Below are 15,038 nucleotides of genomic sequence, written 5' to 3'. Positions count from 1 at the left end.
AGATTTGTCATACTGTTTTTTACAGGTTGGTGGTGTAACCCTAAATCAGACTGCAGTATATGAGGAATTTGCACGCAATATTCCTGGATTTTTACCAACCAATGATGCTAGTCAACCGACAGGTTTCTTAGCAAAACCAATGCAGGTAACTGACAAGGTAGTGAAATTATCCAACCTTTGACCGTAGATGTGCTGTACAAGGTGTGAAGTTGCTTTTGCTGCTAGTCATGCTGCAACTCAGTTTATTCGCTTAGTTTGCTTTCTTAGATGTAGTGTATTTAATTCTGTCAGTCTGCCTCGCTGCTGTATCTCGCGTGTTCTGCCTGTGTTGTATGTGGCATTGATCAGATGTCTTAATGCCAATGCCCATAAAATTGTAACATTCACTTCTCTCAAAACAATCCACATGCTTCAGGCAATCTTGAACAATGTTTGGTTTGTGCCAAAAACTGTGCCACCAACTATACCTGACAACATGTGTTCATATGGAAGTTGTGCATCAATCACTATCTTTATTACAAATTACAGACAATAGAATCATCTAGTTTATTATTCGTAAGGCTGTCTCAGATTTCATTGACAAATCTTACTGTGATAATGTTGCTCAAAAACTTTATTTGTATTCAATAGAAATCTTCTCACAAATGTTCATATACTTGCTGATATTTGTAATGTGACTACTGTAAAATCTGTATTAGAAGCCGCGGCTTCTATTAAAATGGTACAATGCAACAGAGGGGATGCGGCTTCTATTAGAGTATCTACACATATGAGAAATGATGAATTTTTGGTTCTCAATTATTCAAATAGAATGGATGCGACTTCTATTAGGGATGCGGCTTCTAATACAGATTTTACGGTACTTGAAAGTTCAAGTTAGTTATAAATCACTAAATAACAAACATTTTTAAGTGAACCAATGCTGTTGGGTGAGATATCTAAATGTATGATCTGCAGATTTTTACATCACAGTCCTCTCTTATTTGGAGGCTTTCAATCTTTACAGTGGATACTAATTTGAAGTCAAAACGCTCTGCTATTCCAAAACTGGCCAAATTGTCTCCACACTATATGATCACATTGGAAATGAAGAGAACCTATGAAGTCCTGAAGTCTAGTTTATCTTGACTTTAGTGTGGACAACCAAGGCTTACTTACTGATCCAATTAATAATCCCATTGAATAATACACATGTAGAGCAAGTGGCTGCCGCTCTATCAGTCAGAGTTCTTTTACAATGAGATTGACACACTTGGAACTCTGTGGAAAAGGCAATTAATAGCTGTGAACGAGCAGTGATTTCAGCAAGGTTGTAATAGTTCTATGTTTATTTTTTAGTCATATGCCACTGATGAAATAACTCAGATTTATGATAAGTGTGCCGGAGACATTGAACAGTATCTACAGTGTACAGTAGCTACACCCAATAACCCACTTCTGTCCGCCATACATAGTCTACTGGAGGCAGTACTGCTGGCCAGGAACTCCAGGGAGATTGTTACAGCGCTGGCACTTCTGCAGAAAGTAAGTTTACAGCAGCATACATGCCTACTTCAGATCTCTTGCTAGTAAAATTGCTGGAATTCTATCAAATTATGTTTTAATAACCCTCCTCAGTTTGTCAATTCTCACGGTTGTAATGCATTGTCGTCTTGCGCAAAATAAACCATCTAAGGATGTTGACCATGAAGACTTGTAGTTAATAGGTGATTTTCCGTTCATCTGTGAGATCTCGCGAGATGCATGAAAGATGCGCGTCGAATGTCTGATTTTGAACTCGAATTTCTTTATTTAACAGAAAATGGTCCATTAAGTTCATTAATTTATTCTGTATTTTGTGTCCTATCAACAGTTGAAGCTTCATGCGTTGTTGGGTTTTATTTTTTTTCTAGGCTGTGGAAGGGTTATTAGAGGGTCTGAATCCCCAAATAGCTACAGATCCAGAACTGAGCATGAGGTTTCGTGATTGTCATTTATTGGTATTAAAAGCTTTACAGGATCACAGGGCATATGGACCACAATGGACCAACAAACAAGTCACCAGGTAAAATCATTATTTACTAATATCTATTTCACCTGTAAGACTCATTCTGTTTGTAAAACTGTTCATTAGTGCACTCAAGCCTAATTATACTGAAAACATCAACCTCAGATAGAAATTAAACACTTTAGGCAAGCAATTTTTTTTTTTTTTTTTTACCGTATTCATTTCCACTTCCTATTGGATCCATATAAATCTTCAAACCATTGAAATTGATAGCAGCAAAATTTATTACCAGTAATTTTACTAGGTTTTTTCTTCTTGTGTTAAATTTAGCCACTGAGAATATCGTATTACTCTTAAGAGTATCTCTAATAAGAACGCATGTAAACCACAAATCACATTTGTTGTATCCTAAATTTTGACCATAGAAACACCTGTAATTTACTAAACGTATGCATTACTAATAGAGCAAATACTGTACCTTTAAATTAACAAATCATAGATTTTTTGATAGCTGTGATAATGTTTTCAATAAATGTGTCAATGATATCGCTGATCGATGAAATCATTATCAGTGAATTATTGTGATGTTGCTTTGCAGAGTGCTATGCGAGACAAGAACTGAATGCAGATATAATTTAGATGCTGTTGATTGCCTAATAAGAAATCATCTTGTGAATCTCCAAGCATATGATATGCATTTAGCACAGGTAAACACTGGTTTTGATTGCATGATAATTGCAATTAGCTTCCGTAACATATTACAAAATATAGCCCACGTAATTTCTTCCATATTTTTTCTCCAAAAAAAAATTGATCACGACCTGAAGCCAGTGGGTAAAATTAGTGTTCCAGTTGTTAAGCACGTCTTTTGTAAAATCCTTTTTTTTTTTTTAACGTGAATGAATTTATGTTTGTGGTTTTCTTTTTTCCTAGTCATTGGAAAATGGACTGAATTTCTTGGCTGTAGCCTTCGCCATGCAGCTTGTTAAGTATTATTTAATTGATGAGAAAATGAGTAACGTGTGCAATGAAGCTGATCTCTTTAACACTTTACAAACTCTAGTTAGGATCGCATCACATTCAGCCAACCCACCGGAGGGGTAAGTGACTTTTTATTGTGTTACTTGTTATTAATGGAAATTTGATGCAAGCATGTCAAAAGTACTCTTGTCCTTAATGTGCATTTAAAATGTTAATTGTGATAGAAATAATCATCTAAACACCTGAATAAAATGCCATAGAATCATGTCAATGCAATGTTACCTACAGGATTGTTTCTGATTGGCTACGAAACACCTAACAATCAGGCCAATCAGAGAGCCAACAATCTTACTGTCAGAATATACTTTATTTGAAATTAGCAACATCTTAAGTTGGCTGTAGATTAGCTAAAATGTTCCTCAAAGAGACACTTTTTATATGTTTTGATTTAACTGCGGTCTTTGCACATTGTGTGTTTAACTTAGATGCACATTAATAATTGTGTATAAAAAGGTTCAGTTGAGTTGTTTTTTGATGTTATTTACTTGTTGATTTCAGCCTTACCCAGCTTGTTGATGTGATTCGTCAGAATCATGATACTACATTCCTTGATAAAGCACCGGGTGGTCCAACATCCATGATGCATTCAGGTATATCGCAAGCAAGGGAGTTTGACGATCCCCCTGGTCTGCGTGAGAAAACAGAGTATTTACTTAGAGAATGGGTCAATATGTATCATTCACCAGCTGCCGGCAGAGACAGTACAAAGGCATTCTCTGCATTTGTTGGACAGGTTAGTAATATTAATATCATTTAAGGATGTAGTAGACATAACAAGTATGTTATAATTAGGCTTGATATTTTCATATAAGAATTGTCCTGAACTATAGTAAACCATATATTTTATGAAACCTCTTATCTCACACTTTCTGAAATTCTGGGTAATTTTGGATAGAATTTAATGGTTATCACGTGACTGCTAAGTAAACAAACAAAAATGTTATTTTAAAAAAACGAGTACTGTGTGAAACTGGAACTAGTTAGATGAGTAACAAACATCGTAATGTTAACCACAGGGTGTCCCATCCAATCGGGTGACAAGATTTTTGCCCAGCGAGATGCGTTTATTTCATGAGACCAGCTTGAAATGTTGGACCGCGGTCACTGAATTACACTCAATTTACTTTTAGTTTTATAACAAGATTTCTCGCCCACGATTATTGTTAGGATAAAACGCTCTCACCCGCATGTTTGACACTTTCGGTAGAACAGCCCATGCAAAATTCAAGCCAATGCGATACCAAGGGAACGCAGCGTACTCGATAATGTAGTTCACTAATTAGTCCGTTTTCATTTGGCAGAAACGGCAAATAACCTTTCCACTGAACAAACTGGCCAATATTTTCAGTTTGGGACGTCGTTTGAGAAAAAATGTTACACTCGGGCGAAGGGTATACTTCTATTTTATAGATTGTGTGGTTCAAGTTACAAAGTGATCAAGCGTATCGTCGATATTCAACGTAAAAAAGGCTTCAAAGCACTGGCGAGACTCGTTCATCGAGATAGCGTTGTACAGTTACAAAAGATAAATTATGTAATCTTATGCGCATACAAAGGTTGTTTATTGACTGGACATAAGTGAGAGATTATGATTACTTCCTTAGTAACTGGGAACCGCACGACTGGGGTTATTGTGGCAGCTACTGCAATTTTTAATGTAGGCCAACTGTGATCAGTGTGAATCGCCGCGTGTTTTCTACACAATGTCCAATTTGCCGACAACGATCATATCGGTCACCCCCCTTAGAAAGAAAAAAAAAATATATATATATATATATATATATATATATATATATATATATATAAAAATAAAATGAAATGTGCCTTGTTAATGTAGATGCAGGCGTGCTAGCTGGAGACGAGCGATAGAAACAGCTCGGTCGGACAGAGCATGTGTTTCGCTGTTCGGTCGAGCGGCAACCGGGACTGGCGTAACGATTATTCAATTGTATTTATATCTCAGTTTCTTACTGGATATTAAAATTTAGTTGTGATAAATAATTTGTCGTTTGGGACGGACAACGTGTGAAAAAAAGTACCTTGCCATACCCAAAGCCGGCCTGTAAAAAGATAACCCTGCCTGGTATACAGGAATCATGGAGCTCCATGCAGGAAGTAACCCTGCAGTACTTTCAGCTCTGAAAATTTGACGTCATAATTGGGCGGGGACACTTCGTATAAGGAGTGAGGTGATTGACACGTTTCTTGATTTGAATTTTATTTGTCGGAGCTCTACTGACGCCGCTTCTACGAATTCCTTCTCAAGTTCGTTCTCGGCCCCGTTTGCCACTTCAACGACGTGTTTTTTTATATGGTCCCCGGTGGATCGGTGCCGGTAAACCCATGTACTTGGCAAATTTTGCCATCACACGTCGGCCTTTACCGATCACTCTTCCGGCGATCACCACTTTCCTGTTTACTTGGAACTCTTTTTCAAAAGACGTGAAAATTCTCTCTGCTGAGGAAAAATAACATTCGGAATTTGAACATTTAATTTGGAAGTGGGGTCCCCCGCCGTGCCGTGTGTCTTCCTCCAATGTCAAATCCTTTCGTTGCAACTTGAGCATCGCAATGATGCCGAAAAAGTTCGCTATTTAAAATGTAGACATCGATCAGTCTCAGCAATCCATCTGCGTCAGCCACCCCATCATCGTCACCATGTGACGATAATTTTCTTTCTTATGCACTTCTTGACACTTTTTCTAGTTCTTCAATTCTGAGCTACATGTAGATAAATGTTGCACCGTCGTTGGAGTCCGAACTTTCCGAACCGCGATCGATGTTATTTTTTGTGAGACGAAGTTTTGCTTTTTCGGATAACAATTTTAAGGAGCGCTAATTTTTGGATGTGTCACACACGGTGTACTAATATAGAACGATCACAGGGCGTGCGTGCGTTGTTTTCGTTGCTAAGTAGGCCAACTTATGCAAATTAGATCAATATTTATTGTTTGCGCTCAAAGCCGATTATCCTGAAATCAAAGTGAGCGGTCTGCTGTTATAAACACATATCCTAACTTTTTTGTTAAAAATGCCATTTTTGGGTGTACTGGTTACTATTTTGAGTGGAAAACACATCCATTGCATGCATATAGACAAATGCCACCAAAATAGACAATAAACAAAATATGTATAAAATAGTGACTGTTATGTCTACTACATCCTTAACAACAGTTGCTGGAAATTCCATTCTTGACGTTCGGATGCGAATACACCCAGTAATTGCACATGTGTACAAAACAAAAACATGTTTGTCTTTCTGTAAGATTATATACAAGTGTATAATATTATATATATCGTAACTTCAGTATATATTTTATTTATTCCATATTCAAGTGTTTTAAAACTAGACATGAAACTTGGTCCCTACTAAGATTAGTTTTTCAAAGATTACAAGAAAGGCACTTTAGAATATACTAGTATACTAGGAATTAATAACTGTTGTATATGCATACACAATACACTTGCCTCTGCACTGTTGCCATTATTGACCTACATTCTATATATTATACTTTGTTTGCAGATGCACCAGCAGGGAATTTTAAAAACAGATGACCTGATCACCAGATTCTTTCGTCTGTGTACAGAGATGTGTGTAGAACTTTGCTACAGAGCATTGGCAGAACAATCATCACATAGTCCAACTCTGATACGTGCCAAATGTTTTCACACATTAGATGCTTTTGTGCGCTTGATCGCATTACTTGTAAAACATTCTGGGGATGCCACCAATACAGTTACCAAAATTAATCTTCTTAACAAGGTAAAACCACTGTTGCGTTGTTTGTTTCGTCAGACTGGTGTGCTATTTTGTGTGACTACAAATGAAACTTGGGGATTACAATAAGAATACCCTATTAGTAGCAGATGTGTTTGCATAAATGAGGGGTGTGTCTGTTGTCATAATGAATCATACTTTAATGATCCTGTATACAGTGACTGCAATTTTTGCTTTTATTGAAATAAACTTCTAATAGAGCAAATATGGTACATCTGTAACTACCTACCGTAAATATTCTAATTTAGGTGTCATATTTAGAACATTTCAATTGTTCCTAGTGCCAATTTAGGTTTTTCTTAGTTCACATTTTAAGAGTATAATTGTGACTAGGGTGAATCGGTAACAATGAGCTGTTTCCCCTGTAAAGTGATATTTTGCAATGCTCAATTTGTCTTTCAGAAATTGGAAATTTTCTGATTAAAAAACAATCGTGCCATTTTTCCACAAAATCAATGCCAAAAGATCAAACTGCTGCATTAGTAAATCTGTTCTGTATTGTGTTTATTATTCAGTGGGGGTTGCTTATTAACCTTATTTAAATGATAATTTGAATACTTTTGGCTGGCTCCAAGTAGCATTCTGATTGGCTAACAAGTGGCTTGACCTATCGGGTCAAAAGAAACTCAACTCATTCATGGAAATAAACATGGTGGATATCGTATCGTATCGCATCGCATCATATTTTGCATGGGACAGAAATTTTAGGGCCTTTTACGCTTTTCTGATACTTAAATTAGACTAATCATGCTTTATTTCCCAAATACTTATCTCTAATGTACAATACAGTACAGATTCTGAAATGACTAAAACTAATGTGATGTGTTCTACATCTTACCCGAAGGTGCTTGGTATTGTGGCTGGTGTCCTGCTTCAAGATCATGAAGTTCGTCATACAGAATTCCAACAATTGCCTTACCACCGTATATTTATAATGCTGCTCTTAGAACTCAATGCACCTGAACACGTACTGGAGAGTATTAACTACCAAGTATTGACTGCATTCTGGTATGTGTGTACCTGCCAAAAGATGTTGGTTCATTTAGATCTGTCAATGTTAACTCTGACTTTCCTCCTACCCAATAGAATTAAAAAACTGAATATTGTAAAATGACTAATTTTCACTGGGTTTAAATTTCATTAATTTACCATTTCATGCACATTCAGTGGGTTTTAAATTCACTGTTTTATCATTTAGATAATGTGATCTATGCTCAATTTTACATATTCACTGGGTTTTAATTTAGCGCATTTTCCAGTCAGCGAAATAAGCAAGATTAAAACCCAGTGAACAATTAACCTTTTTACAGTATCATTAACTTTCTATTCACACCCTTTGACTATTGCACTATAGCTTACTTTGCGTTGACAAACAGGTTCCATTCAGCTTCGCTTTCAGTTGACAACCAAGCTGCTTTCATCCTCACTTTGGGGTGACAACTAGGCTGCTTCGTTGACAAACAAGCTCCATTCAGTCTCACTTTCAGTTGACAAACAGGCTTCTATTAGCCTCACTTTTATATTTCCTGCACTGGTGCATTCAATTCGGCATCATCATTAATGTTAACCATGTTGTATTTTCAGCAATGCCTTCCATGTGTTGAGGCCCAGCAAAGCACCTGGTTTTGCATATTCATGGCTGGAACTTATATCCCACAGAATATTCATTGCAAGAATGTTAGCAATACTTCCACAGCAAAAGGTAAAGGCTTCTCAGAACAAAAGTGTCTTTTCCCCGAACTTCAGGGTGTTCATTACCTTGTATCAGTGATTTTTGTCATTTTGACAAGATTGGCAGATTGTCTATGAATGAGTTCCCCTATCCTTGGGGGAGGAGCTATGTCACAAGATGTTCCATGTTGCTAAGACGTGCACCACTGTACTACATATTTCTATGGGATCTGGGTGCGCTGCTGAGGAACCCGGAATACCGAGCCAAGAGCTGGTGAAAATTCAAGAAAATGACAGGAACTCAACTTTGAAGTAATCCTGAAAAATCAAATTTATATGCGTTACACATGCAAGGGTAATCTTGTTACACTGTTGGAGGGAGTCTCAACAACCATCCCAAAGTACCGTTTTCTGAGAGTTTTCGGGCTTTGTTTTTACCGTGATGGTTGCCATGTGGTGCAAATGCCCGGATGTCCGCCCCTGAGAATATCCATGCTTTCCAGAAATGTATTCAAGAAGGCGACTTTAATTTATTCAAGAACCTTCAATTTACTCTTCTGATTCTATTTACACATACTTTTTGTTTGTTAAAGGGTTGGCCAATGTATGCCCAGTTGCTGATTGATTTGTTTAAGTTTTTGGCCCCGTTTTTAAGGAATGCTGAGTTGGCCAAACATACAACACTACTGTATAAGGTAAGAGACTGATAGTGTGGCACCAAAATCATGGTTCCAGCCATGTTAAAAATCAGTGTTAACACAAGTAATAAATTTGTTGTGTTATAATGGTTAGTGTTTCAGTACCTTGTGCCCACAAGGCTCGTAACTGGTTAGATGAATATCATCCAGCCAGAGGAGGAGGCATGAAGCTTTGTTGCAAGTTTCAAATTAGTACAGTATAGCTCTTTAGATTTACTTAACTGAAACTGAAAATCACTTCACAGCTGCATCAATACTGTCCTTATCATAATGCGTCAATGATTGTATTTTTGTAGGGTACTCTACGAGTATTATTGGTGTTACTCCATGATTTCCCAGAATTCCTCTGTGATTATCACTATGGTTTCTGTGATGTCATACCACCGAACTGCATTCAGATGCGTAACCTCATTCTCAGTGCGTTTCCAAGGAATATGCGGCTACCTGATCCATTCACGCCAAACTTGAAGGTTGATATGCTGAATGAAATAACCCATCCTCCAAGGATACTTACCAACTTTGCTGCCATGATACAGCCGTCATCGTTCAAAAAAGTGAGTTACTGTGGGTGTTGGGTTAGATAAAGATTTTGATATTTATGAAATGTGTGTGCCACAAGTATATTGCCAGTTCCTTGGGCCTCCCTCATCCATAACTCTAATCCCAACCCATCCCCTCCAATGCCCCTCCACCATTTCAATTGTATATATCCCAGTTTGGGTCACTTGGTTATTTGGAGGTGCATATTTAATTACTTTGGGGGGGTGAAGTTTTAGGGTTCAGGTTAGGGGGGAATAATAGGATCAATTGGATTAAATTTTGATCTCTGTAGAAACTGTAAGCTGCTTTTTGGCAGTTACTGGTGTACATCTCTATGCAAAAGCGCATTCAAACGACTCTGACAAGATTTGTCAACAGATTACAGCATGCCTTACTAGATAATGGTCTGTAACATAAAATATTATTGGTTGCTGTTCCTGCAAGGCCATTTATTAAAAGCTGAGACATCTACCCACATCTGATTTTAATTAATGTATTAGTATATGCCTGGTCCAATATTTTATATCCATCCATCTGTGGCTGGTTATCTTGACTTGATGAGCACTTTAGTTACCGAGTTTTAGTCCAGGTGCAGCAGTTCATATTGCTTTTATAGCGACTCTTCCTATCTGTATCAGAAGAGAGTAAAACCATTTAATCCCACAGGTCTTTAACATACTACTTATACTCTGTAGGATCTTGATTCATACCTGAAGACGAGATCACCGGTGACTTTCTTATCCGAACTTCGTGGTCATCTACAAGTGTCTAATGATCCGGGTATTAGATACAATATTCCATTAACAAATGCTTTAGTCTTGTATGTCGGTTCCCAGGCTATAGCATATATACACAGCAAAGGCAGTGCACCCTCAATGAGTACTATTACACACTCGTCACATATGGATATCTTCCAAAACTTAGCAGTGGATCTTGATACCGAAGGTAACTACTCTTTATGCATATCAGACTAGTTAGGTACTTTATATTTAAAGCCACAAGTGTAATCGAATGCTATTTTACACATTATATCCTTATACATGACCCATATCTAATGCTTTAATGGTTATGGTTTTATACCATGTTTGTGGAAAAATAAATATTCATGAACCTAACTGACAATCAATATGGCTTGACAATACAGTGTTATTTGTTCTGGTTTCAGTTATGCTTTAGCATGTGCTCATTTTAAACATGCATAACATTTAATTAATCAAGAGTAGTTTTGTAGACAGACTACCATGTTTCAACTCTACAAACTTGGACTGAAAATCTTATATATGTTGTCTTTCAGGTCGTTACTTATTTCTCAATGCAATAGCAAATCAACTGCGCTATCCAAACAGTCATACCCACTATTTCAGCTGCACACTTTTATATTTGTTTGCTGAAGCTAACACAGAAGCAATACAGGAACAGATCACCAGGTAATGTGTCATACTGATTAAAACGATTGCAATGTATTTTGTGAATTTTAGCAAAGTTTCTTCAATTGGTGGCTTTCTGTTCAGTGAGCTCTCAGTGAAAGGTGTCAAAGGATTTGATTTTGAACTTCAACTTTTTGTTTGTTTTTTATAACTTATTGATACCCTTACTTATTGATACCCAAAAATATTGCAATGTGTTTTTGCCGCTGTCTTTTTTTTTGAATTGTTAAAACGTCACATTTCTCCACATGTGGGATCTCACAGTGGTTTATTGTAAACTGATTCATACACGAACAGTGCACTACTTGTTGAATTCTATGAGTATAGGCAAGTTTAAGCCCTTCACCAAATTCGTATCAAGTCAGTACATTAGTTATTAACATTATTTAATTTCAGGAAAACTTATTTTCTGGTATAATTACATGGCCATGTGTTTGTCTTTCAGGGTACTGTTAGAACGTCTTATAGTGAACAGACCACATCCTTGGGGCTTGTTGATTACATTTATTGAGCTTATAAAGAATCCCAATTTTAAGTTTTGGAATCATGAGTTTGTTCACTGTGCACCAGAAATAGAAAAGTAAGTCCTTTAGTATATACTGTATATTTATTAGTCCCCGTTCGGACACAGTCCGAAAACGGGGACTTATGTTTTGCCCTGTGTGCGTCCGTGCGTCCGTGCATCCGTGCGTCCGTGATCACCTGTATCTCGAACATGCACGGACCGATTAAGTTCAAACTTCACTCATACATCACACATTATATGGGACATATGCACATGCATTTTTTTCATGATCCGATTAACGATAGCCGAATAGCGGCCATTTTAAGGCCGAAAATGCATCAAAATCGCACATTTTCACCATTCCGGACCCGGATCTCAGTTATGCATGGACGGATTTTGTTCAAATTTGGTACATACATTAAACATAATAGGACCTTGATGCACGTCATATTTTTTTTTTTGGATCGGGTTCGAAATGGCAGACTGGCGGCCATTTTGTTTTAAAGAATTCAGTTCTGGATCCGTATCTGAGACATGCTTGGATTGATAGAGTTCAAACTTCACACACACAAGGTACATCATGTCACAAATATGTATGTGCATTTGTTTCATGATCTCATTAACGATAGCCTAATGGCGGCCGCTTTAAGGCCGAAAATGCATTGAAATCGCACATTTTCACCATTCCGGACCCGGATCTCAGTTATGCATGGACGGATTTCATTCAAATTTGGTACATACATTAAACATAATAGGACCTTGATGCACGTCATTTTTTTTTTCCGGATCAAGTTCGAAATGGCCGACTGGCGGCCATTTTGTTTTAAAGAATTCAGTTCTGGATCCGTATCCGAGACATGTCTGGATTGATCAAGTTCAAACTTCACACACACAAGGTACATCATGTCACAAATATGTATGTGCATTTGTTTCATGATCTCATTAACGATAGCCAAATGGCGGCCACTTTAAGGCCGAAAATGCATTGAAATCGCACATTTTCACCATTCCGGACCCGGATCTCAGTTATGCATGGACGGATTTCATTCAAATTTGGTACATACATTAAACATAATAGGACCTTGATGCACGTCATTTTTTTTTTCGGATCAAGTTCGAAATGGCCGACTGGCGGCCATTTTGTTTTAAAGAATTCAGTTCTGGATCCGTATCCGAGACATGTCTGGATTGATCAAGTTCAAACTTCACACACACAAGGTACATCATGTCACAAATATGTATGTGCATTTGTTTCATGATCTCATTAACGATAGCCAAATGGGGGCCGCTTTAAGGCCGAAAATGCATTGAAATCGCACATTTTCACCATTCCGGACCCGTATCTCAGTTATGCATGGATGGATTTTGTTCAAATTTGGTACATACATTAAACATAATAGGACCTTGATGCACGTCTTTTTTTTTTTCGCATCAAGTTCGAAATGGCCGACTGGCGGCCATTTTGTTAAAGAATTCAGTTCTGGATCCGTATCCAAGACATGTCTGGATTGATCAAGTTCAAACTTCACACACACATGGTACATCATGTCACAAATAGATATGTGCATTTGTTTCATGATCTGCTTAACAATAGTGGAATGATGGCCATTTTAAGGCCGAAAATGCATCAAAATCACGTATTTTCACAATTCCAGAACCGGATCTCAGTCATGCATGGATGGATTTTGTTCAGATTTAGCACAATGTGTTGTACATATGCAGGTGCATTTCGGTCATGATCTGCTTTGAATGTATATGTCACTCAAATATGAACGGAACGGGGACGTGTCATTGACAATGACTTGTTCATACTTCATTTCCTGCCTGACTGACAAGTAGCTGTCACAGCATTCATTTTATGTGTCTGTCTGTGTCTTGTTTCTGGAGTGGGTGTACAAATCCAATACAGATTCAAAGAACATACTTTTTTCAACTCATGTGGTACCAAACGATGTTCATGTTACACATATCCAAACAGCACCTAGAAAGCTAAAAAAAAAATCTATTTGCATTCTATCATACTTCACTGTTCATAAGCCCAGTGAGGGGTCTCTACATGTTAAATCAGGAAAGTAAGGGGTGGGCTTGTACTTAGGGGTGGGGCGTATTCTTGCATATTCTGAGTTGCCCATTCCATCAAAACAAGGAAAAGTTGGTATTCAACACAGAATGTGTTGACCCTGGTAAATTTTTAAGTGATAAAATTGTTGCCTAGTCAATCTGGTATTAATGATATTGACTTACAGGAAAAAGGTGTTTTACCACCACAATTGGTTCCATTTGTGTGGTTCCGACACATTGCACAAATAAATATATAAACTTTCCTCCACCCACCATCAGAATAGAACTATAAATTCCATTGTCCAACAACAGTTGAAGTTGGTGGTTGTGTGATACTTTTACGTCTACTGTGGTATCCCAATATACCTTCCTGATGTAATTTCTCTCTGTTGCAGGTTATTTGAGTCTGTGGCTCGTAGCTGTATGCAACAAAAACAAGGACAAGGAATAACGCGGGAAACAACTGAAGCGCCTGCGTCATAGAACTTTGTGAAACTGATAAACTAACTACTGTCCATTTCAGCTGTAATGTTTTTTTCCTTCCCTATCAAGACTGGAATTATTCTTAATCACTTGTATAAGAATAAAAAATGCAATTTGTGCAAAGAAACGATAAATTGTGTTTTGGTAAGATTGTTGATGAGTTGAAGACATTTTTAATGATGTATCAGTATCCTACTCAGTCCAAAAAAGACACAAGTGATTATTACCATGGAAATATTTTTTTGGTTCTTAATATATATTAGATCCATAGTATACTTGTATATTTGTTGAATAGATTAGTTTTTTTTCCTGCCTGGTTTCAATGTTATTTCTTGATAAAAATGAGAAAATAAATCAACTTGTCTGAAGCATATTTCCAATTGTCTTGAACATACTTCCATGTGTGCATGTACGTGTGTAAGCTAATTACACTAGAAGAGTAATGTACGTGTAACATTGCCATGCATTAAGCTGTGTTATAGAAATTTGTTGTCATACAGTTATCAATCAGACGCGACGTCTATAGTAAGGTCATGTTGTATTCATTTCACTTTAGGAATACTTAAAACCACTATAACTACAAATCATTCCATAACCATGCCAAGTTGAAGATGGATATCTACAAAACATCACTCTGTTGATATTCATTAGTTCTGATGCTGTAAGTAATAGTGGTGTGAAATCTAATGTTCTTAAGACTGTTGGTTAACATGATCTTGTATCTTACCAAATTCAGCTAGTATGGCCAAAATCTTCAAGCATAAACCAAAGATTACATACAAGTTATTGTAATAGATAACTTCATCCATACTTAGATGTTGTCTGACATCATTACAGTTGCATTCGC

At 37.1% G+C, this 15,038-nt stretch overlaps 1 protein-coding gene across 7 annotated transcripts in view; it reads left to right on the top strand.

Annotated features, from left to right (window-relative positions):
* The window catches only part of LOC100370697 (CCR4-NOT transcription complex subunit 1-like), a 53,066-nt gene extending 38,502 nt beyond the window's left edge, over positions 1 to 14,564 (top strand). For 4 of the 7 annotated variants that reach the window (XM_085500363.1, XM_085500364.1, XM_085500360.1 and 1 more), the window contains exons 32-46: positions 26 to 157; positions 1,339 to 1,524; positions 1,893 to 2,044; positions 2,586 to 2,694; positions 2,921 to 3,087; positions 3,527 to 3,761; positions 6,552 to 6,791; positions 7,651 to 7,814; positions 8,391 to 8,508; positions 9,071 to 9,172; positions 9,472 to 9,729; positions 10,411 to 10,660; positions 11,010 to 11,142; positions 11,588 to 11,722; positions 14,104 to 14,564. In XM_085500363.1, the coding sequence (XP_085356489.1) occupies positions 26 to 157; positions 1,339 to 1,524; positions 1,893 to 2,044; positions 2,586 to 2,694; positions 2,921 to 3,087; positions 3,527 to 3,761; positions 6,552 to 6,791; positions 7,651 to 7,814; positions 8,391 to 8,508; positions 9,071 to 9,172; positions 9,472 to 9,729; positions 10,411 to 10,660; positions 11,010 to 11,142; positions 11,588 to 11,722; positions 14,104 to 14,191 (2,469 nt within the window). In that variant the 3' untranslated portion in view covers positions 14,192 to 14,564. The remainder of the gene's footprint in view (positions 1 to 25; positions 158 to 1,338; positions 1,525 to 1,892; positions 2,045 to 2,585; positions 2,695 to 2,920; positions 3,088 to 3,526; positions 3,762 to 6,551; positions 6,792 to 7,650; positions 7,815 to 8,390; positions 8,509 to 9,070; positions 9,173 to 9,471; positions 9,730 to 10,410; positions 10,661 to 11,009; positions 11,143 to 11,587; positions 11,723 to 14,103) is intronic. The other 3 variants (XM_085500365.1, XM_085500362.1, XM_085500361.1) reach the window with 1 other exon arrangement.
* The last annotated feature ends 474 nt before the right edge of the window (positions 14,565 to 15,038 follow it).

Source organism: Saccoglossus kowalevskii, chromosome 6, assembly GCF_978046115.1.
Source record: "Saccoglossus kowalevskii chromosome 6, keSacKowa6.1, whole genome shotgun sequence".
Classification (NCBI taxonomy): Eukaryota; Metazoa; Hemichordata; class Enteropneusta; family Harrimaniidae; genus Saccoglossus; species Saccoglossus kowalevskii.
Note: the sequence above shows the minus strand (reverse complement) of the source record. Positions and strands in the feature narration are given on the sequence as shown.